This window comes from Meriones unguiculatus, chromosome 4 (genome assembly GCF_030254825.1).
Source record: "Meriones unguiculatus strain TT.TT164.6M chromosome 4, Bangor_MerUng_6.1, whole genome shotgun sequence".
Classification (NCBI taxonomy): domain Eukaryota; kingdom Metazoa; phylum Chordata; class Mammalia; order Rodentia; family Muridae; genus Meriones; species Meriones unguiculatus.
The window spans coordinates 37,412,267-37,435,182 of NC_083352.1; the positions used below are offsets into that span (position 1 = coordinate 37,412,267).

Sequence of the window (22,916 nt, forward strand, 5' to 3'; positions counted from 1 at the left end):
GATTAAATATTCAGAAATTTGTTTGGAAGCTACTTGGTCAGCCTGTTTATGTGTCTTGGGGTTTCTGTTGCTTACAGAGAAAGGTGGAGGAGATTTTTATAGGAGTCACAGCTCTCTGTGTGCTTCTTCCTCAGTAGATGCAGTAGAATAGGATGGTTAACAGGTAGTAAAATGCCGACACTCACTGGTTTTATTACATTATTACCACCAGAATAATTGGTGACTAAACTGGCTAACCTTGAAAAGTTTTCATATCAACTGTGATGATTAACCTCGATTACCAAGCTGATAAGCTTGAGAGATACCTAGGAGCAATGAAGAAAACCTACCTGAGTGAGTCTGAGATTTCCAAGGACAGTTAAACCAGGGCTTTAATATAACATTGGAGACATTGGATTAGTGGTGGAAGTTAGAGGATGGAGCCTGACAAGATGACCGACTGGGGGTGTCATTGAAGGACCGATCGTATACCTTTGCTCTGCTTCTTATCTGTCGAGAGTTAAGCAGCTTTGTTCATCCAGCCACACCCTTCTGACCCTGGGGAATCAAATGCTGGGCTGAAGTAAATTGACTAAAGGCCAATTGTCTTTTTTTCTTTTAAAGTCTAATTGTACTGTACAGAAGTGACACTTCCTCTGGGTTTGGGTGTTAATGTGTGATGCCTGCCCTGGTGAACTGTTGTTTCTTGAGAACTCTGAGACTATTGGTATAACTCCGTCATGACTTCACAACCTGGTTTCACTTCTTAATAGTTCTTTTTTTTTCCTACCAACATTTCTCACTATGAGAAAATAAAAATGAAAAGTATTTAGAAATTACTCCATTCTGATGGTTGCACTTTTCTCCTTTTCAGATATACTTTTGCCATCATGGATCGATTTGGAGATGTATCGGAAGGTGAAGTGGACCATTCTTTCTTTGACAGTGATTTTGAAGATGCAAACAAATGTGAAAGTAATTCCGTTTTTGACAAGCAAAATGATGACCTTAAGGAAAGGATAGATAAGGACACCAGAAATGTAAACTTGAAATTTGGAATACAAAATGATGACCCTAAAGAGAGAATAGATAATGACACAGAAAATGTGAACCTGAAACTTAGAATACAAACAAAGGAAAATTACCTTATTCAGAAAGGAAATGAAAGAAAAGCAAAAATTTCCTCAATGGAGCAACATGTAGAAAATGATCATACACAAACAAGAAATTCCTCATTGTTGACCACGTCTTCAAGATCAAAAAAGTCGTGTGATGCTACAAAAGGACATAAATTACACTTGCCCGTTCCAAATAGAATTCCCAAAATAGTAAAAGGTGAGGATGATTACTACACAGATGGAGAAGAAAGCAGCGATGATGGGAAAAAATATCATGTGAAGTCCAAGTCAGCCAAGCCCGCTAATAACTTAAAAAAAAGTAAAAAATATTCCAAAGTCAGTTCCTCCTCTTCTTTGTCTTCCTCATTGTCAAGATCAAGTTCAGACTGCTCAGACACAGGATCTGACATCCAAAAGTCTGAATCATGCCCATCTCGTAAACAGGTGTCTGATGTGTCACCAAAGAAGAGATGTAAGTCAGGAAGAAAGTCAACAGGTAAACAGCCTTCCAGTACTAAACAAAAAAGTGGTGACTACAATGAGGACTACGAAGACTCTGTAACAGACGTAACTCCTTTGTCAGCTCCAGACGTAAGCCCTGCCCAGTCGCTGGAGTTGGCTCCATCACAAGATCAGAAAGCGAAAGTTAAAAGACAAGAAAATGTGAATCGGGATGTTTATGAGGATGTGGAGGCTTTAAAGAATGAATCAAGATCTCTGAAATCAGCCAAAAGGAAAGAGAAGCATGGGCTGAATTTTGCTCCAAAATCATCAGTGGTAGATGCAAATCTAGACCGTAAAGCCAAACAAAAAGTCTTACATGACACAATGGACCTTAATCATCTGTTGAAAGGTAATTTTTTTGAAATCCTATATATTGAACTGAATATTAGTAACTAAGCTTAAATGTTTTCTGATCAATGTCTTTAAAATGATAGACATTTTAATAACTTGCCAGAAGTATTCCATTATACCATAGAACACTTGGAATAGCATTTGAATAATCAGATAATTGCAAAGCTAGTCAATTATGACCAGAAATTTCAAATGAAGTTTTCAATTCCCCTCAAACTGAAAGTGCCTCATTCTCTTCTGAGTCAGTTCTATCTTCATTCTTAAGCTACCGGTAATTATCTGCGTTAGCTTTCACCGTTCATCTTCAGACATGGCATTGTCCAGAGAAACTTTTCCTCTAGCTCTCAAAGTCCACCGACCTTTCTAAAGTAGATCTCCAGACTACTTGCACTTAGTTTTATTTCCCCAAATTGGCTTAGTTAGAAGCCCTTCATTCCTGAACCAGTCATTGGCCAGGGGAGAGACATCTGAAACCAATTGGACTGCGGAGTGAGGGGTAGGACTTTAAGACTTTTAAGACCCAAGATCTATTACAGAGGTGTAGAAATAGGTGCATATTGGGCAATTAGGTTTGTTCACTATCATTCAGTAAACTTTGGTATGCATATAGATCACCCTGGGATCTCATTCAGATACATACTCTGTTGTAGAACCCAGACAGCTAAACATTTTAACCTGGCCCAGTGCTGCTTTTCAAAGGATCATAGTTCTAGACCAACAGAAATAGGAGTTTATGTATACATATTGCAAGCAAACACCTGTGCATATAAAATAAGTAAGCCTTTAAAAAGTAAATACAGCCATCTTTTTATGCATTTATTTTTATTCAGTTTTGTTTGTTTGAGACAAAGTTTCTCTGTGTAGCAGCCATGGATGTCAAGGACTTGCTTTCTAGACCAAGCTGGCTTTGAACTCACAGAGATCAGCCTGCCTCTGGCTCTTGAATACTGCTGCTGTTTCTTAAACTTAGCTGGTTGCTAAGAACTTATATATTTCTAATTTTTAAGTGAGAACAGCTATTACTACCCCCGCCCTCTATCCCCAATTCCTGAATACTCTCCTCAATTATGGTTAAAATACCACGGAAAATTTCCAGTCTGAAACACAGAAGCAAACTTCAGTTTTTGTCTGTACACTAGCAAGCCCTGCTGCAAGAAACTGCTAGTAAAGTGCTCTTCTGGCCTTTTGTTGTTGAGGCAGGGTCTACATAGCCCAGGCTGGCTTTGAACTTTTATGATCCTCCTGCCTCAGCATTCTGAGGGCTGGAAAAGTCATGCAGCACCACAGCCTGATAGTGTTTTATAACAAAGTCAGAGGAACAAAGGGGACTTTTGGCTAATTAGCATATTTGCTGTTGGAATCCATAACTAATAGTCCTCTAGGGAAGTCTTTATAGTAAAACATTCTAAACCAGGAATCCATTGCATGAGACAGTTTTCCAAAATTGTTATTCCTGCTCAGGAGACAAAGCAAAGCTCTTCAGATTCTCAGAACTTTCCTGTATTTGCCCCCATATACCTAAGCGTTGTTCATTTGGACCTTTTTTGCATTCATCTTAGGATAGACTTTATCACTTTCATATTCCACCAGGTAGGCTTTTCTAAGCTACTTTGGCTTATCTGGTTGTTCCATAGCCTTCCCTCATTTTCTTGAAAGATAAATGCTTTTAATGTAGAAAAGATGGTCGTGCTAATGTGTGACATGTTTTAAAACAGTAGAAGATGATCCTGTCAGCAGACAGCTGAGGCAGGAGTTCAGCACATATAGGAGAATATAGTTATATTCTCCTAGTGTAAACATTTTCACTGGCTTAAGTATAGATGTTCAAGAGGAGAAATTTACCAATTCCTGTAATGTTTTGAGTAAAAAATTTTGTATATTGTTACAAAAGGCAACTTTCTAAATTGTAAGGAAGGGCCATGTAGCAAGCAGTGTAAAACAGTAGTTTTAAAGCTCATTGTTTATTAAATATAAAGAAAGATTAATAAAAGGATATAAGAGCAAATATACTTTTAGTGGAGTGATGAAACAACATTGAATTGGGTAATTACTCAGTGAAGTAGATGTGATTCTGGGAATTGAAACACAAAGCTTTAGGTTTTGGGTATTATGGACATGTCCATGCGCTAGACAGTAATATTTATAGGATGTGGAAGTTGATAGAAATAAGAGTTCTGATGTTCATTCAAAACTAATAGATCAGTGTAGCCTGCTATTAGAAATGTAATTTTAAGAGACCTTGAAAGATTAGTACAATTTCAGCCTCGCAACTCTACAAGGAGGTTAACTTGGGGATTTCCATCTCATTCCTGCCCCACCTCCAAATGTCCAAAGGCTGTCACTGGAATTAGATATTTAACCTTGGGCTAGAAATCCTTGACTAAGCATTGAAGGACTTAGAAAATGAGCCTACAAACACATTGGCATGAGAGTGTATCACGAGTCAGATACATTTGGTAAGCATTTAAAGAGTTGAACATACTGGATTAAAGATATATTTCATACTTTGTCTATATAAAATTGGATCACTTTAAAAGGACTCTGAAAGGGCCATGTAAAGACATTTTAGAAACACACATAGCTTTAGATCCCTTCTGTTGAGAAGAAAAATATGAGTAAGAAGTGAGATTAAGGAAGCATTGATAAATGAAGAAACTGGTTAAATTATTATTACTAACTAATCCACCTGTGTGGCTATTATGGAGGGATTAAGGAAAACGCTTTACAGACCCTATTACTATCCATGAGAAAGAGGAGGCCTGTGCTGAGCTCATTGGCTTCCTCCTGGCACCACAGTTTAATCTCTTTACTGGCAGGTTGGCATTGTTAATACCTCAAACACATTACCTAGTATTACCAAGCTTTTGAGAAAAGCTAAAGGCAATAGAGGGGGCCACATCCTTATGATAAATGTAAACTTGAAAATAGATTTTTTTTTTAAAAGCAAAACTAAATGACTTTAGAGAGATCTATGAGGACAAACCTGTTGTAACTTTGAGAAGTAATCTTGGCTTGCTTTATGCATCCTCTGCTGCTACAAATATCAGTGGGGTCTTTGAGAGGCTATGTGACAATGACAACACAGTGCAGAAGAAACAGCAATGAGAATCCAGCTGTCTGTTGTTAAGCTAGATACTTAAAAATGACAAAGCTGTTACACTCTACTCACATTTTAATAAAATAATTCTGTTTATTTATTGTGTATATGTGTGTACACATGAGCACAAATGTGCCAGAGGATGTTTAGATAGATCAAAGAGAAATTTGTGGGAATCAGTTCACTCTTACCACATGGGTCCAGTGGATCAAACTCGATTGTCAGTTTTGGCAGCAAGGGCCTACACCCTTTGTGCCATCTTATAGGCTTTTTTTTTTCCTTTAAACTAGAGATACTATGTTGACATATATATAACTAGTTTATTACTGACAGAGGGATGAATAACTACCCTTAGTTTTTTGTACTATTAGGTTTTTACATAATACTGATAGATGTAGCCTATCGAGATATTTGGATATATCAATCTTTAGGACTGAAAAGGATCCAAAACAAAAAGTTTAAGAACTTCTAGAAAAGTGGAACTAAAATTTATTTGTTTATTTGAGTTTTGTTTTGTTTTGTTTGTCGTTTTATTTTTCTTGTTTTGTTTTTTGAGACAGGGTTTCTTTGTGTAGCCTTGGCTGTCCTGGACTCACTTAGTACACCAGGCTAGCCTTGAACTTACAGAGATTCGCCTGCTTCTGCCTCTCTGAGTGCTGGGATTACAGGTGTGCACTACCATTCCTGGCTATGAGCTAGAATTTATTATTGTGGTAGTTACAAGTCTGAAATTTAAAGAAAATTATTTTTAGCTTACTCTTTCAGAAAAGGAGAAAAATGAAGAGGTGTATTTCATAAAAGCTGTAGAAAGAGGCCAAGCAATATAAGTAAGTGATTTTAACTTAGAAGACAATCGTACATGTGTTAAAAAGTTAAATCAGGACTATTATTCAGTCTTAAAAAGAAAGAAAGAGCTGGCCTATGTTTCATTGTGATGAGGCTGGAGGACCTTATGCCAAATGAAATGTCTCAAAAAGACAAGCACTAACTAGGAGCTGAAGAGATAGGCATGGTGCTATGCGCTGGTGTAGTAATGTCAGCTACGGGGGGTGGGGGGCGAGGGCAAGGTGAAGGAGACAAGAGGTTCCCTGGGGCTCAGTGGCCAGCCTGCCTAGCCTAAATTAATGAGTTCCAGGTCTTAGTAAGAAACCCTGTCTCAAAAGCACAAGGTGGATAGCTCCTAATAAATGAGGCCCCAGATTGATTTTTAGCCTACACGCACACACTCACATCTGCAGTTGCATGAACACATACATACCCATACAAAGACAACTATCACATGATTCCATTCATGTGATAGTTATCCTGGGAAAGAATAAATCAATAAAATCCAACCAAAAATGTATTTCAACCAAAAGGAAGACAGAGAATAGAAGTTTAAAAAAAGGTATGTCTTCTTTAAAAGAAGTAATTAGAAGTATAAACTCTATTAGTACAAAAATAGAATTCATGCTGTGAAAAATACTAAAGGAGACAAAGAGGGTGTTTTACATTAACACATAAGCCAAATACACTAAAAATGTATAATACTGATTACAGCATATAAGAAAAACAGGACTAGACATAAAGTGATGAAGATCAAGTACTACGAAAGATTGAAAATCAGACCAAAGTACCAGAAAGTTTTCTTAAAAGTGTTATCTGGGCTGTACTTGATTCACAGATAGTCTCTGGTATACATTTGTTGAAAAACAAACAAAAAAAGATAAAATGTATAGTAACTACTGCTATAGAACAAATTACCCCTGCACTTGTGGAATAGACTCCAAGTAGACATGAGTCAGTGCCTTGGGGCAGAATTGTCCCCGTGCTTGTTGACCCACATGGATGTGGAACAAACAGGTTAAGACTGTTAACCAGAGAGCTCACAGTCTCTGTGGCTTGGTCTCCTCATATAGGCCTAGCTTCTTCAAGTATGGTGGCCTCAGGGTAATTAGACTTCTTACATATACTTGGGGTTCCAAGCAGAAAATAATACAGAAATCTCAGAGTCATTTGTGACATACTTCTGGAGTCATATAGCATCCTTTTGTGCTTGTCTTGTTTCTTTCAGATAGGATCATGTTAGAGGACTTAACTGGCCTAAAACTTTCAGTATAGATTCAGGCTAGCTTTGAATTTGTAGTAATCCTTGTGCCTCTGCTGCCCAGTTGCTGTGATTATAGGTATGCACCACTATACCCAGTGTTGGTCAAAATGGTTATAACCCTCCCAAGTTTAAAGTGGTAGGACATAGACCTGTCTTGTTTGTTTGTTCGTTTGAAGACAAGGTCTCATATAACCCAGGCTGTGAATGAGGATGGCTTTGACTTTCCGATCTTCCTGCCTCCACCTCCTGGGTATTAGGATTACAAACATACACTATCATAGCGAGTATTATGTGGTGCTAACCATGAAACCTAGGGTTTGAGGCATGCTAGACAAATACCCTCCCTTTTGATGTGTACCATCTGCCTCTTATTATCACTATCCCTCTTAATGGGATAAGTGTCAAATAATTTATAGAAATAGCTTTAAAATCTCTTCACTACTATTTGTTTCTCCCATATTTAAAATGCATTCCCCCTTTCCAACGAATGGCCTCAACCTCAAATCTGGGACCAAAATTAGGTCCAGGTACAGCCAAGATTCCTCAGATATGGTTCAGAGAGTAAGCTCTTGAATAACTGGAACACCTTCTATTGGAGGAGATAAGGGGGGAGAAATTGTTTTATTTTGAACCCTATAAGTCCTGGCTCTCTATTTTGTTTATGTTTCCTCTATATTTTGTTTGAAAACTGACCAGTTCCTGGTTTTAGATCGTATTTCTATATCCTATCTTACTATGGACATTGGTAAAACATTATATTTTCAATATCCTGCTTGAATATCTGAGCCCAAATCCACCAGTAGGAATCTTTGCCATTTTCCTTGTCACATAACAGTCCTGCTATGTCACACAGTCCACCCTCTCAGACTTCATCAACAACCTGTTTTTTTCCAGATTTATTTTATGTATATGAGTGTTTTGCTTACGTGTGTATGTATGTGCAACGTGTGTACAAATCTCAGAGGAGGCCAGAAGAAAGTGCTGGATCCCTGGAGCTAGAGTTACAGATGGCTGTGGAGCCTACAGATGAGTGTTGGGAACCAAACCCTACTCTTCTGCAAAAGCAGCAAGTGCTCTGAACCACAGTTTTTTACTTTTGTTTTTGTTTTTTTCAGGCTCTCCCAGCTCTAATGGCCATCGGGTTTCAAACCTAGAGCCATGAATTTTAGATTTGTTATAGTAGCATTCCATTTCCTTGCCCTAAATCGTACAGTAGTTACTATTGCTCTGATGATAAGAAATTATCACAAAACTCGAGTTGTAGAAAGCAGCAATCTCAGATGACTTAAATGATAGGAAGGAAGTTCCTGTATGTGGTTTCCTTTTAATGATTTGTGGTCTCACTTATGGCAGCCTCAAGTTACTATCAGGCATGTATAGATCTTTGCTCCAGGCACAAGGGTGTGCCTCTGTAGTCTGTGCATGTGTACATGCCTGAACTCAGATACTGGACTTAGTCAGTACCTGCTGTCACACTCCCGGGCACCTGAATGCATGTGGGGACCGCTCAGAGAGACAAACAGACATAAATAAAAATAAAATCAGTCTTGGGGGCTAGAGAGATGACTCACCTAAGAGCACCAGCTGCTCTTTTAAGAGTACCTGGGTTTGACTCCTAGCCCCAGAATAGCAGCTCACAGCCATCTGTAATTCTAGTTCCAGGGAACCTGACACCCTCTTCCAGTCTCCTAGGGTACCTGCTGTGAACGTAGTGCTCACACATACATGCACATACATCTATACATATAAAATAAGTTAAAAATAAAATGAATCTTTAAAATTTTATATCTAAAATTAAAACTGGAGTCACATACCATTTTGACTGTACTCTGTTGGTCAGAGCTGTGAGGAGCCTATAGAAAGTCAAAGGAAGGGAATACAAAAGAAGTCACAGAATTTCTCTTCTAACCAGTTAATTAAGAAGGCAAATAAGGCTTAGCTGAGCAACGAGTGACAGTGGCATCAAATGCTTGCAATCTCAGCATTCAGGGAGGCAGGGGCAGGCAGATCTCTGCCTAATCTACAGAATGAGACCAGGACAGCCAGGGCTACACAGAGAAACCCTATCTCAAAAAACTTGTAAATTTAGATCTTATGGTTTGTTACTAATTTTGGCTTTTAAAAAGAAATCTTTTTAAAAATCAGCTTTAAAAAGTAATTGTAGCTAGTTTTTCCATAGAGATCATGATTTATATTGAACAGTTTTTTATTTTATTATCTTGAGGCCAGTTTATGTTTTCCAGACCAGCATGGAACTAGCATGTAGCTGAGAACGGCCTTGAATTTCTGATTCTTCTGCCTCCACCCCAGTGCTAGAATTAGGTAACAGTGCAGGTATGCACCACCATTCCCATCCAGCATGGTGAGACGCTGGAAGCAAACCAGAGCTGTGCTGGCAGGCACGACTGCCCTCCAGCCCGCTGGAAGTTTGGTTACAGGGGACTACCGCTGCGTGGGCGAAGACAAACTTGATAACATTGCCACTGGTAGCTTCACCTACCGCTGACATTCTGTCTGTGTCCAGCAGCGATGAAAGTAAAGCTGGTACTCTATAAAGGGGCTAAATGATGCCAGAAGTGGCTCTTCTGGTTATGGGTTGAAATAGATGGGAAGAGTTTATTTGGCTTTGTCTCACAAAGTATTTATAAATACATAAAGTTAGATTGATGCATCTATATAAATATAAAGTTTGTTAAAACTTATTTTTAGATTTTATTTGAAAGAATCCAATTATATATTTAATGCCAATTAGCATATAATCACTTTTTTAAGTGTCATAGTAATACATGCTATCCATAAACTAATACTCCGTCTGTTTTGTCTTGTTTTCAGTGAGGGAAAGCTTAACGACTGCCTTTTGGCAGCTGTTGTTTGATTGTTTAATGAGCTAAACATTTTTATTTACCATTGCCTTTTTTACTTTTGAAAACATGTCACTAGGAATTGTAGCTTAAGTTGCTTTAGAATGAGCTACTAAGGAATTTCATATATACTAAATTAACCTAGAAACTTTTTAAAAATATATAGATAGCCAGCCAAGGACCACTCATGTTGATGGCCTGAGACCCCTGCACAGATGTAGCCCATGGCAGTTCAGTATCTAAGTGTGCTCCATAGTAATGGGGACAAGAATTGTCTCTGACAGGAACTGATTGGCCTGCTCTTTGATCACCTCCCCCTGAGGGGGGGAGCAGCCTTGCCAGGCCACAGAGGAAGACAATGCAGCTACTCCTGATAAGGCCCGATAAACTTGGATCAGAGGGAAAGGGAGGAGGACCTCCCTTATCAGTGGACTGGGAGAGGGAGGGTGGGATTGGGAGGGGAAGGAGAAGGGAGGTACAGGAGGGATACAAAGTGAATAAACTAATTAATTAAAATAAAATAAAAAAGATAAAAATATATAGATAGGTATTTATTAGAAGGGAGGTAATTTAATATGAATAGTGTATGTATAGTTTTCAAAACATGACATTTTGTCAATTTACTTGTGGTTTTCAACTACCATTAATTAATTATCAACCATCCCTTAAGTGTCCTCAATTTTTCTTAAGAGGAAGCTACGGTTTATATGTTTTGCTTGTTTGTTCCTACAATTTTCAGTAGTCTTTGTGGTCCTTGCTGTAAACATAAGAAGTAAAATTGCTGCTTTTCTCAATTTGCCCAAGTGATTGGATTAAACTCATTGTAAAATGGAGGTTAAAAATACCTCTTCTTTGTTTAGCTCTGTACCCCATTTTTAAATTGGATTACTTGATTTGTTGCTGTTTAGCTTCTTAAGTTCTTTATATATTCTTGATATTTGCCCTCTGTCAAATATAGAGTTGGTGAAAATCCTTTCTCATTCTGTTGGCTGTCGTTTTCTGATGACAGTGTCCTTTGCTTTACAGAAGCTTTTCAGTTTCATGAGGTCCCATTTATTGATTGTTGCTCTTAGAGCCTGTGTTGTTGGCATTCTGTTCAGAAAGTTGTCTCCTGTGCCAATGGACTCAAGGCTCTTCCCCACTTTTTCTTCTAACAGGTTTAGTGTGTCTGTTTTTATATTGGGTATTAAAGCACATCCTGAGATTCATAGCCAACTTTGGGCAGAGTGCAGGGAATCTTATGAAAGAAGGGGGGGAGATAGAAAGACTTGGTGGGAACAGGAGCTCCACAAGGAGAGCAACAGAACCAAGAAATCTGGGCCCAGGGGTCTTTTCTGAGACTGATACTCCAAACAAGGACCATGCATGGAGATAACCTAGAACCCCTGCACAGATGTAGCCCATGGCAGCTCACTGTCCAAGAGGGTTCCCCAATAATAGGAACAGGGACCGTCTCTGACATGAACTCAGTGGCTGGCTCTTTGATCACCTCCACCTGAGGGGGGAGCAGTCTACAGAGGAAGACAAAGAAGCCAGTCCTGATGAGACCTGATAGGCTAGGGTCAGATGGAAGGAGAGGAAGACCTCCCCTATCATTGGACTGGGGGAGGCATGGGAGAAGAAGAGGGAAAGAGGGTAGGATTGGGAGGGGAAAAGGAAGGGGCCTACAGCTGGGATACAAAGTGAATAAACTGTAATAAAAAAAAATACCTCTTCTCTTTACAGCACTGTGTCTAACAGAGTAAGATGCTAAATTAGACGTGTAAAATGGAATAACGTAGTCAAGTAGCAACCAACATTACTTTAAGTGCTGTGGAGATGACAGTAGGCATTGTGGGGCGCTGTGCAAGCACTCGGTGCACAAGACTGATAGCCTAGGTTCAATCCCCAGAATGAGCATGAAGGTGGAGGGAGAAAGCCAGCTCCGTCGTGTTGTCTGGCCTCCATAGACGCCAGCATGCACCTTGGCCAATACAGATCATGCACACAATAAACTATAATCTTAAGAACAATGTAAAAGCAAACCAAAACTACACTTGCTAGCCTGCTACTTCAGTACACACTGAAGTAGAAACATTCACTAGGCTCAGTGGCGCCAGAAGCTCGTCACACATGTACAGTAATAGTCATGCTTACTGAAAAATATTTTTAACATTTATTTATTTATTATATATGGTGTTCTGCCTGCATGTATGCCTGCACACCAGAAGAGGGCACCATGTATCATTATACATGGTTGTGAGCCACCACGTGGTTGCTGGGAATTGAACTCAGGACTTTTGAAAGAACAGCCAGTGCTCTTAATATCTAAGCCATTTCTCCAGCCCAATTTTCTAAGCATGTTGTTTAAAATTCTTTTCAGACAGAGGACATAGCTCAGTAGTACCGTGCTCGCCTAGAATGGGCAAGACCGTGGGTTCAATTCCCATCACCAACCCAACAAAAATCATTTGGTAATCATAGTGTACAATTTTTTTTGTCAGCTAGAAGTATCTTTTATTTAATGTGTTTCATTTTGGCTTATGCTTTATACAGAATAGAATGTTTAACATTCACACCAGAAGTACTTTATACCAATATTAAAACCTGTGGCTTTCATGGTTTAATACTTTCAGATTAAGTTGTTGCTAGTTCTAGACTGGTCTGAATTATTTTTGCCATTGCCAAAGACATCTATTGTTACTGTTGAATTATGCCCTCCCTTTAAATTATTGTATTAGTGCACTACAAACCCAGAGGTTCCTAAAGTCCCTATTAAAACTGCTGTAAAAAAAAAAAAAAAAAAAAAAAAAAGGCATGGCAGGAATTACCTGCCTGAGAGCTAGTATCACATACCTTGGTCATGAATACCTGTTTGTCTGAGCTTTTATGCTCAAAGGGCCCAGCAAGCATAAAACTAAGCTACATCCAGTTTTTTCCTACACAAATAAGTTATTAGCTCATTTTATTCCTTTTATTATATTTAGTTTATATTTCTAAGAATTTAAGTATGTACCATCATAGCTGTTTTATTTTCACTTTTGTGTTTACTTCTGTAGCTTTTCTGCAATTAGATAAAAAGGGACCACAAAAACCTCACTTTGAACAGCCAGCAGTAGTACCTAGGAAAAACTACTCTTTCACAAGAGAAGAGCTGAGACAGATTGATCGGGAAAATCAGAGGCTTTTGAAAGAACTGTCAAGACATGCTGAAAAACCAGGAAACAAAAGTACAATTTCGGGAAGATCGATCAGCCATCCCCCTAAGTTGTATCATAGTGCTCTCAACAGACAGAGGGAACAACAAAGGATTGAAAGAGAAAATTTGGTAAGTAACACATCATTTAGTCATCAAAAAAAAAAATTATTTGTATTATAAGTACAACTTACAGAAAATCCAAGGATAGCCAACTTTTCAATATCGTTACATAAATGCAGGTATAGATATATGTGGCATAAAGTGTGGTGAGCTGAGTCTAGAAGTTAACCATGTGTGTTTCTCAGCTTGCAGAGTACATAGTAACTGAAAGCTTCATTGTTTTCTGATTAGACTAGTTAAATCACTGCACAGTTTACAGTTACAGGAAATATACCCAAGAGTCAGATACATGCATCCTCTGTGAGGTGTTCAGTCTTCTCCCCACCGTATTCTGGAAATTCATGTGATCTGTTTTTAAAAGATAAATAATCTAGAGTAGGTCATATCTGGGATACTCAGTTTGAAATGAGTGCAGCATTCATACTTATGAATTATATAGTTATTTTAAAAGATATACATGCATACATTTAAGCTGTTAGAGTATACTTTTTAGTAAAATTCAGCTAAGCACATACTGAATACTAGGCATTGTTCTAAATATCCTCCACATATTTACTGAATCTTGACAAATCTTTGAGGTACACATTTAAAAAGAAGTATCATGGGGCTGGAGAGATGGCTCAGAGGTTAAGAGCACTGGCTATTCTTCTAAAGATCCTGAGTACAATTTCCAGCAACCACATGGTAGCTCATAATCATATAACCATCTATAGTGACATCTGGTGTCTGCCCTCTTCTGGCATGCAGGCACACATGCAGGCAGGGGAAAAAAAAAAGCATCATAGACATGAAAAAACTAAAACCTAACAGGATTATATAATTACCCAAGTAAATACCTGAGCCAAAACCTAGGTAGTCTCTTAAATAAATGGAAATCATAAAGTTAGACTTCTTGTAAGTTTATAAGTTCACAGTAAAATGAATGTTAAAGATGCTAAAATTAATGCTGTTCCAAAATTGACCCTCATGCTTCCTCACGGTGTGCTTCTGTATGAACTGGCCTGCTTACAGTCTGTGTTCATTACCGTCACTATCCCTGAGACAGGCCCACACATAGCGAAGAGCAGGTAGCAGGAAAATAAGTGAAGTGAGTTTTCTGTGTGGTAAGCTAGCTGCACAGTAGCTTTCTATACGTGTTAACTGTGTTTGATTCCTATTTTGTGAAAATGTGGCGCTACTAATGTCACAAACGGTAGAGTTTGTGTATTTTTATTTTTGTGTGTCTATTTGGGTATGGAACCTGTTTTAATTGACAGTTATACTCCTCTTTTGCAAATGTTAGGTCATTTAATCCTCAAAAGGTCTGACATGTTATGGCATGAGAGAAAATGAGATACTGAGTAGGACACAGGGAACTGCTTAAGGCCAAAAAGCAGGTAGCAGAGCCGAGATTCAGGGCTAGGTTATCTGTCTTAGGTTATTAAAAAAACAAAAACAAACAAAACTTTAAATATAATTTGCATACCATATCTACTTTAAGATTACAGTTCACTGAGTTTTGCTACACTCTTTTAACTAACATTTCTCCATTCCTATTTCTTTCTAGGCCTTGAACTCCTTTTTGTCTTTATGAATTTGGCAATTTTAGGTATTTTATGTGAGTGGATGCATGCAATATTTCTCTTTTTGTAGCTAGCTTATTTCCCTTAATATGTTTTCAAAATTTATCCATATTGTAGAATGTATAAAAACTTAAATAATTTCAGGTTTATTTCTTTCATATGCTTACGGGTGTTTTGCCTGTATGTATATGTGTGCCATGTTCATTCCTGCTGCCCATGGAAATCAGAATTGGGCATTGGATCCCTCAAACCAGAGTTACAGATGATTGTTAGCTAGCGTCAGGGTACTAGGGAATCAAACCCAGGTCCTCTGCAAGAGCAGCAGTTGCTCTTGATCAGTAAAGGATCTCTCCAGCTTTTCGTATCAAAACTTTTAAAGCTGAATAATATTCCATTGTAAGTGTATAACATTTTGGTTATTCCATTTGTTCATGGATACTCTAGGCAGTTTCTGTCTTGGCTTTTGTGGGTAGTCTATAGTGAACACTGACAGGAAACTGTTCAAGTCTCTGTTTTCATTTCCTTTAACTGTTTGAAACTGGAATTGCTGGGTCCTGTCCTGGTGATTCTGTGGCTAGCTTTTTGTGGTTTTGTTTTCATATTGAGATAGGATCTCATTGTAACCCAAGCTGACCTTAAACTTCTAATCCTCTTGCTGTCTTCTTCCCAGTGCAGGCATTACACTGTATGTTTAGCTTTTTAAAGATGTTGGACTTCAAGTTGGAAAACCTCAGCCCATTAGCATTATATTCATATGTATATGCATGGGATGAAGGCTGTCAGCAGCTTCTCCTTACAGCTCTCATTGTTCCTCCAGGAATGAAGTTTTAATGGCAGCAGGAAAGTGCCAGTGTTTATCTTTATGTGCTCCATATACATTATAACTTATATATGGAGACAACTATTTTCTCTAGTTGAAAGTAATTGTAACACATCACAATGGTGAATTCTTTTAAATAGTGTTGTTGTTTTTTAACTGGCTATGTATGATGTTGCTGTTTTTTCTTTTACTTAATTTTGTTTGTTCATTCTTTGATGCTGGAAGACAAATCCAGGGCTTGTAAATGTTGTCACTGAACTGTCAGAGCTATAGCCCCAACCCACAAAATACTACCACTTCGGCATGTAATCAATACTAGTGATGAGATATTCATACTTTTTTAATGAGCGTTTGAAATTTGTGTATTTTTATGTATAAAGTATACACATCTCAGGATTAGCTACACTCAAGGTTATATCACCATATATGGCTAATAGCACTGAACAGTGAGCGGCTCTGAAATGAAAGGCTAATTGATACAGACATGAAAACAAGTAACAAAGCTAAGCAGAAAAATATATATAATTTAATATATTATTGTGAAAAAAGCTCATCTTGATCGAATCTTCATTCTTAAAACCAATTTCATATCTTTTTTTTTTTAAGGTATTTATTTATTTATTTATTTATTTCATGCATGGTGTTCTGCCTGTACTAAGATCTCATTATAGATGGTTGTGAGTCACCATGTGGTTTCTGGGAATTGAACTCAGGACCTTTGGAAGAACAGCCAGTGCTCTTAACCTCTGAGCCATTTCTCCAGCCCCCAATTTCATATCTTGACATAACTTTTTTATACTTCTTTTGCATTTACTTCTAATAATGAAATATTTTTCCATATTAAAATACTTTGTTGCAGTTGTCTTTGATTTACATTTTAATCATAGAATGTTTTATATTGGCTAATTTTGTTTATGGCTCTAAGGAGTGAACCAGGCCTTCATACAGCTAGGAAAGTGCATTGCTCCCAAGGTCTGTCCCCAGTTAATACTCATTACTATCTCCCTGTCAGAAATGCAGTATTTCCCTTTATTTGAGCCTTCTTGTAATGCACATTAGTAAGATTTCCCACTTTTCTTCAAAAAAGACACCAGTATTTATTTCTGGGTCCAGTATATGAACAAACAAGGACTATTGCTTTATAGGATATATAATTTTTATCTCCTCATTTGTCCTGTCACTGATGACAGAGAAAAATCAGATGGTTAATGTGCATGATAATTAAAACATTTATATTCTAATATTTACATTAACTTGTTGGACTTCAGAAGCTGTACAAATGGCACTTAAATCCAAACAGGAAAGTACTGTACAGAGAAGGTGTGAAGACTATAAGATGGAGTCCTAGAATTAAAAGCAAATTGTTATTAATGCATCCTACTAAGCGTCAAGACCCTTATTATCTGTTTCAATGGGCAGATATTAGCATTCCTCTCATTAGATATTTTATCCAAATAAATGAAGGGGTATAGGAGAGACATTGAAGTGATGTTGCTTTTTTAGTCCCCAACAACAATAAGGAGAGGAGGAGGGTTAGAGAAGAGAGAATGTGTGTGAATAATAAAATATAGTTTTGTCCAGCAGAGGGTGTGCTTACTTCATGTTGACTCAGTTACATCAACTATTTCCAAAACAATGACCAAGTTTTTGGTTTTTAGGGTTTCTCTGTGTAGCCTTGGCTGTCCTGGACTCGCTTTGTAGACCAGTCTGGCCTCGAATTCACAGAGATCCACCTGCCTCTGCCTCCCAGAATGCTGGGATTACAGGCCTGTGCCACTGAGCCCGGCTAATGACTAAGTTTTTAAGTTGTGAAATTTTAAACGTCCTTATTAAATGCTGGATGGATAGATAGATAGATAGATAGATAGGTGGGTGGATTTCTTACAATGGATCTCTTATCATTTGAACATGATGTGTATCCTGTTTTTTGCAGAGAGACAAAAAGAGTCTTAGCAAGAGAGTTGGCTCAAAACGCATATTTGTATGTTGTTTGTCTTTATTGTCTAGTGCGATTATTTCATTTTTCTAATTGTTAGAGATGAAATAAGGTCCCCCCAAGTAGTCATGAATAGAGTCTACAACTTAAGTGAAATTAACTTATTGCCTTTTTATTTCACATTTAATTAAGATTTTCGTTGTTTTTTAAGGCGTGTATGTCTGTGTGTGTTTTACATCCAGCTAAGTACAGATAAATAGGTAATAATTTTTCTACTTCTGAATTTTTCTATGAACATGTTATTTTTAAAGCTGCAGTAATGTATCATACACTTAAGAGTTTCAGATCTTAAAAACATTCAGTGAAAACTCTAAGTCTGCGAGTTGACCAGAACTTTGCACTAAGATCTTGAAATAACTTATAGTTGACTTAATGTTATTTTCCCCTCTCTGTGGTTACCATTCTTCCATGGCAGACAGAAAGCTGATTACAAGTCAGTGTGACTCCAGTCAAAAATGTGAAAAGCTCTTGTCTCTATTTTTCCTGACTTTTGGAATCTCACCACTTTTACAATAGTAAACTTCTCTGCTACATCTGCAGGAATCATTAACATGCATTCATTGTTTAAATATTTCTATATCAAAAGACAAACATGAAAATTTTTTCCAAAAATATTTCCTGAAGAAATATATAAAGGAAATATATAGACAAACATATAGCACAGAAGTATGCACTTCTGTGCAATTGCTGTACATTGGTCTCCAGAACTCTCTTAGCTTGCAGACCTAAAACCTGGTAGAGTAGAGGGGACCATAACACACACACACACACACACACACACACACACACACACACTCACACTCACTCACTCACTCACAAATGATAACAGTGAGATATGTTGATTAGAGTAATTGTGTTCATTTTATAATGTGTATATATTACAAATGGACATTCTTTGCCTTAAATAGACATAATTAAAAAATATAACTTTGTCCCACAAAGTTTTGAATAAATTATTTTTAAATTCATTTTTAGAGTCTTGATTTGAATGGCAGTTCTATGGTTTTATAAACCATAATTTAGAATTTAAAGAACTATTCCTGTCATTTTGATCTATTAAGCAGTAGTAATATCTTTGATTTTCTATAAAATAGGATAAAAATATAAAATACTGCTGATTGTCATATAATTTATAACCTGGCCTGAAGATGATATATTGTTGTATGGTAAACAACTAGAAAATTATAGAAAATAATGTTGATGATAACAAAGTTTCCTACTTCATTCGCTTTCAATAGTGTTATGGGTACTATATGTTAGTTCACTTTTATTCTGATCCTAACATGCCTTCCAAGAAACAATGTATTTGTATTATATTGTAGTGTAATGCCTGCACTACAATTTAAACCCCTACTCTCACGTAATTGTGGCATGTAATTATGTGTACAGTATGTAGTGATTATATTAGGATAAGTAGTTCTTGTATTCCTTAAAGACATTTCTTTGTAGTCTGGGCCTCCAAACTCCTCTCTTTCAGTTCCTTAAAAAATAAATTTTTATATATTGTTGGTTGCGAGTTTAATGTCTGAGCCCTCTCTCCAGCCCATACTCAATAACTTTATAAATGGTAGTCCTCCTACCATGATATAGAACACTAAAAGCATCCCTCCTGCCTAAGTTTAGTTTAGTACACGTTAACTATCTCCTACTATTTCCCTTCCAATCTTTGAGACACTTATATCTTTTGTCATTTTAATATAATTGCTATAGTGTTATAAGCTGTTATTTTAAATTTCCATGTGATTTGGAAACTGTTTCCCTAAGTTTCTGCATAACTGGCATACCTATCAGGCTACAGCATGAGTTGTGGTTTTATGGATGTTTTTTCCTGTTAATTGAGAAATCATTTTAAATTTTAATATTCATCATATCTATTTATAGTGTTTTACTTCTGATAAATAAGCATTGAAGTTTTCTTAAAATTTAAAGAGAAAAGATGTACACCCAACTAGATAAATGAATTAATGAAATCAATAATTTTATAAGCATTATTACTATTTTTTGGTACATAAATTTCCCAGCTGTCCTGGCTTCAGATTCTTTGTGCATGCTAAACTTTAAAGAATAAGAACACTTGGCACTGCCACAGAACACCCAGGCTGAGCTATATCCCCTCACCAACATTGTCCCCCTACCAGGAAAAAAAAAACAAAACAAAACATATATACACATGGACACACACACACACACACACACATAAAATTTTATTAGATTAATTGAAAATGTCAAGATTTCTGTTGCATACAGTTTAGTGAGTAGTTATTAGGATAATCAGAGAAACCAACAAATATATATTTGCCCCGTAAAATGCATTAAGAATATGGTACCTACTAATTTTTTTGTGCAATTACAGTAGAGGAGATTGTCATTTTAGAAAAAGCCACCTACATTATACAGCTCCTTCTACAAAGAAAAATGGCATGTTGTTTCAGAAAGACTATCGACAGACACTGCAGTCAGGTAGAACATTAGCAAAGCCTAACTGAGCTCAGCAAGAACTAAGTCTACTAACTAGGGAGTGGCCGCTTTCCCGGCTTTAATCGGAAGAAAACAGAGGCCCTGTCTCACCGCCTTGAGCAGTGGGCTCTCCTCGTTGTTCTGTCTACTTCATGTGTTTACCCCGTTTGTCACCAGGATTCGGCTTCTACAATATAGAAAACTTGTCCTTTGCACTCTTGAGGCTGATTTTTAAATGTGAATCTTTGTACATATAAGCATAGCCTGGATAAAAATCAGTTTGTACCAGAAAAAAAAAAAAAGTGGTATCTTTTAAGAAAAAAGGAAAACAGAACTAGGACTCAGTCCCCAGAGGCATTTAGTCTTGGACAGTGTTCCTTTCTCAAAGATCTCTGAAAATCAGAAGCTTTGGAATTTTGAGTTAAGAAGGAATGTGTGAGGCTGGAGAGATGGTTTGCTAGAGCACTTCCGTACTTGCAGAGGACCAGGGTCAGTTCCCAGCCCCACATGATGGCTCACAACTGTCTATAACTTCAATTCCAGGTGATCTAGTACTGTCTTCAGGCCTCTTGAGGCACTATTAAACACATGGCACACCTATATGCTCCAGGCGCACACATACACATATAAAATAAAGACGCCTTGAAAACATAAAATTAGGAATATTTACATTAGACTTAATCATATTAAAGAGAACACCTTCTTACTGGCAACTATGCTGCTTTGTCCTGTTGAATTGTATAGCCTCTAAAAGGCTTTCTATTCCTTAGTAACGGTTTTCTAGCCTCTTAGCAGCTAAAGCACTTGTTTTTCCATAGTAAACTTACTCAGAATTTAAAGCATGTAAAGGAAAAAGTGCAGAAAACAATTGGGTTGTAGAGATTGAAAGTAGTGGGGCTTGAGGTCACTGATCACTCAGCCTTTCCTTGGTGTTCTCTGTGAGACATGGCTGCACTCAAACGTCTGCTCTCTAATGTACATAGGTAGAATTTGCCATAACTTTGATAAGTTTGATAACCGTTGGTGATTTCAAAGGTTTAACATTGGATTGTTAGAATTATAGCTTCCTATTTATGTCATTTGTATGAGAAAATCAAGTTTGCTGTATTTCGGCTTAGTCCCTTTCCAAAGACCGGGCACATCTGTTGTGAGTTGTATGCAGCTTACCTTTTGGCTGCTGTGACAGTACCTGAGATTAACAATTTAGAAGAACAAAGGTTTGTTTTGGCTCCAGGATCCAGTTCATGACTAGCTTCATTGCTTTTGGACTTGTGACAAGGCAGAAACATCATGGTAAAAAGGCATGGTGGAGGGAAGCTGCTTACCTCAGTACAGCCAGGAAGCAAAGAGACAGAAGAAAGAGGCTAGGGACAAGACAGATCTTTTTGAAGCGTGCTTATAAGCAGCCTGCTTATTCAAAGAGGCCAGGTCTCCCAGAGTTTCCATTGCTTTCTAGTAGTTCTCTCAATTTTAATCCAGTAATGGATTAGTCCCTTGCTGAGATCACAGCCCAGCCACTTTTCAAGAGTGCCAACAGCTGGGATCAAGCCTCCACGGGAAACACTTTATATCCAGACTGTAGTCATTTATTCATAGTGGGGTGATTAATTAATGTATGTGTTAGGGAAAACCCTTTGAATTTTTCTGAAAATATTGATTTTTTAATTATTTTTTGAGATAATATAATCACATCATTTCCCCTTCCCATTCTGCCCTTCAAACCCATCCATAAAGCCCTCCTAACTCTATCAAATTAATGTTCCCTTGTTTCATTATTGTTACATATATATGTATACACATGTATATTCCTAACTACAACCTGCTCAGTCTGTACAGTGTTCCCTGTATGTATGTTTGCAAGGCTGATTACTTAGTGTTGGATAACCAATTGTGCTCTTTCCTGAAGAAAACTATTTCTCCCACTCTCAGCATTTCCTTAGTTGCCTGCAGTTTCTGTGTAGGGGTGAGGCCTTGTGGGCTTTTTTCCCTGTCCACTCTGGAATGTTTATTGGTTGTTCAGCTCATATTGGTGAGACTGGCATTGCTAGGAGACAGTCTCACAGCAAACTTCCTGACCTTCTGGCTTTAATAGCCAGTCTTTCCAATCCCTCTTCAGCAGTATTTCCTGAGCTTTGAGTTGTTCTGTAGATGCATTAAGACTGGATTCCACAACTCTGCGTTTTGAGTGGATGTGGTTTTATGTGGTTTTCCTTTGCAAAGAGAAGTTTCCTTGATAAGGGGAGAAGATTACACTTATCTGGGGGGTATATGACCTTAGAATGTAGTTAGGATGGGTATAGGTTCTTCTTCTACGCAGGTAAGAAAATTTCTGGCATGCATGGAGTGACACATACTGCTTTTCCTTAATGAATTTTAGGTGGTAGAATGCCTGAGTTTTTAGGAATTATTGGTATTTAACTAGGATTAACTCACATTTTCTATGAAGGCTTTGTTGAAACGGCTTGAAGCTGTGAAGCCAACAGTTGGCATGAAACGCTCTGAGCAGCTGATGGACTATCATCGGAATATCAGCTATCTCAACCCTTCACCATGCGTCAGACGAGTGAGGTCGACTCTCGGCCACTACAGCCCACTGAGTAAGAATACGAAAAGCTGTCTTCTATTCGTTTGTTGTTCATTATGTTCTTGTGATAGAGATTTAAAATGCTAACTTTTGGAATGATTTTATTTCTAACTGGAGTGTTTTTATATTCCACTTAATTTCAGCTTTCATATGCAAAATGTAATGGTAACATAGAGAGAAAAACAAAGGATAAAATGAGT

General features: G+C 37.5%; 1 protein-coding gene across 1 annotated transcript in view; it reads left to right on the forward strand.

Annotated features, from left to right (window-relative positions):
• Cfap97 (cilia and flagella associated protein 97) overlaps positions 1 to 22,916 on the forward strand; it is a 34,294-nt gene that overhangs the window by 7,588 nt on the left and 3,790 nt on the right. The window contains exons 2-4 of the mRNA XM_021650756.2: positions 854 to 1,950; positions 13,038 to 13,306; positions 22,579 to 22,729. Of these exons, the coding sequence (XP_021506431.1) occupies positions 870 to 1,950; positions 13,038 to 13,306; positions 22,579 to 22,729 (1,501 nt within the window). The 5' untranslated portion in view covers positions 854 to 869. The remainder of the gene's footprint in view (positions 1 to 853; positions 1,951 to 13,037; positions 13,307 to 22,578; positions 22,730 to 22,916) is intronic.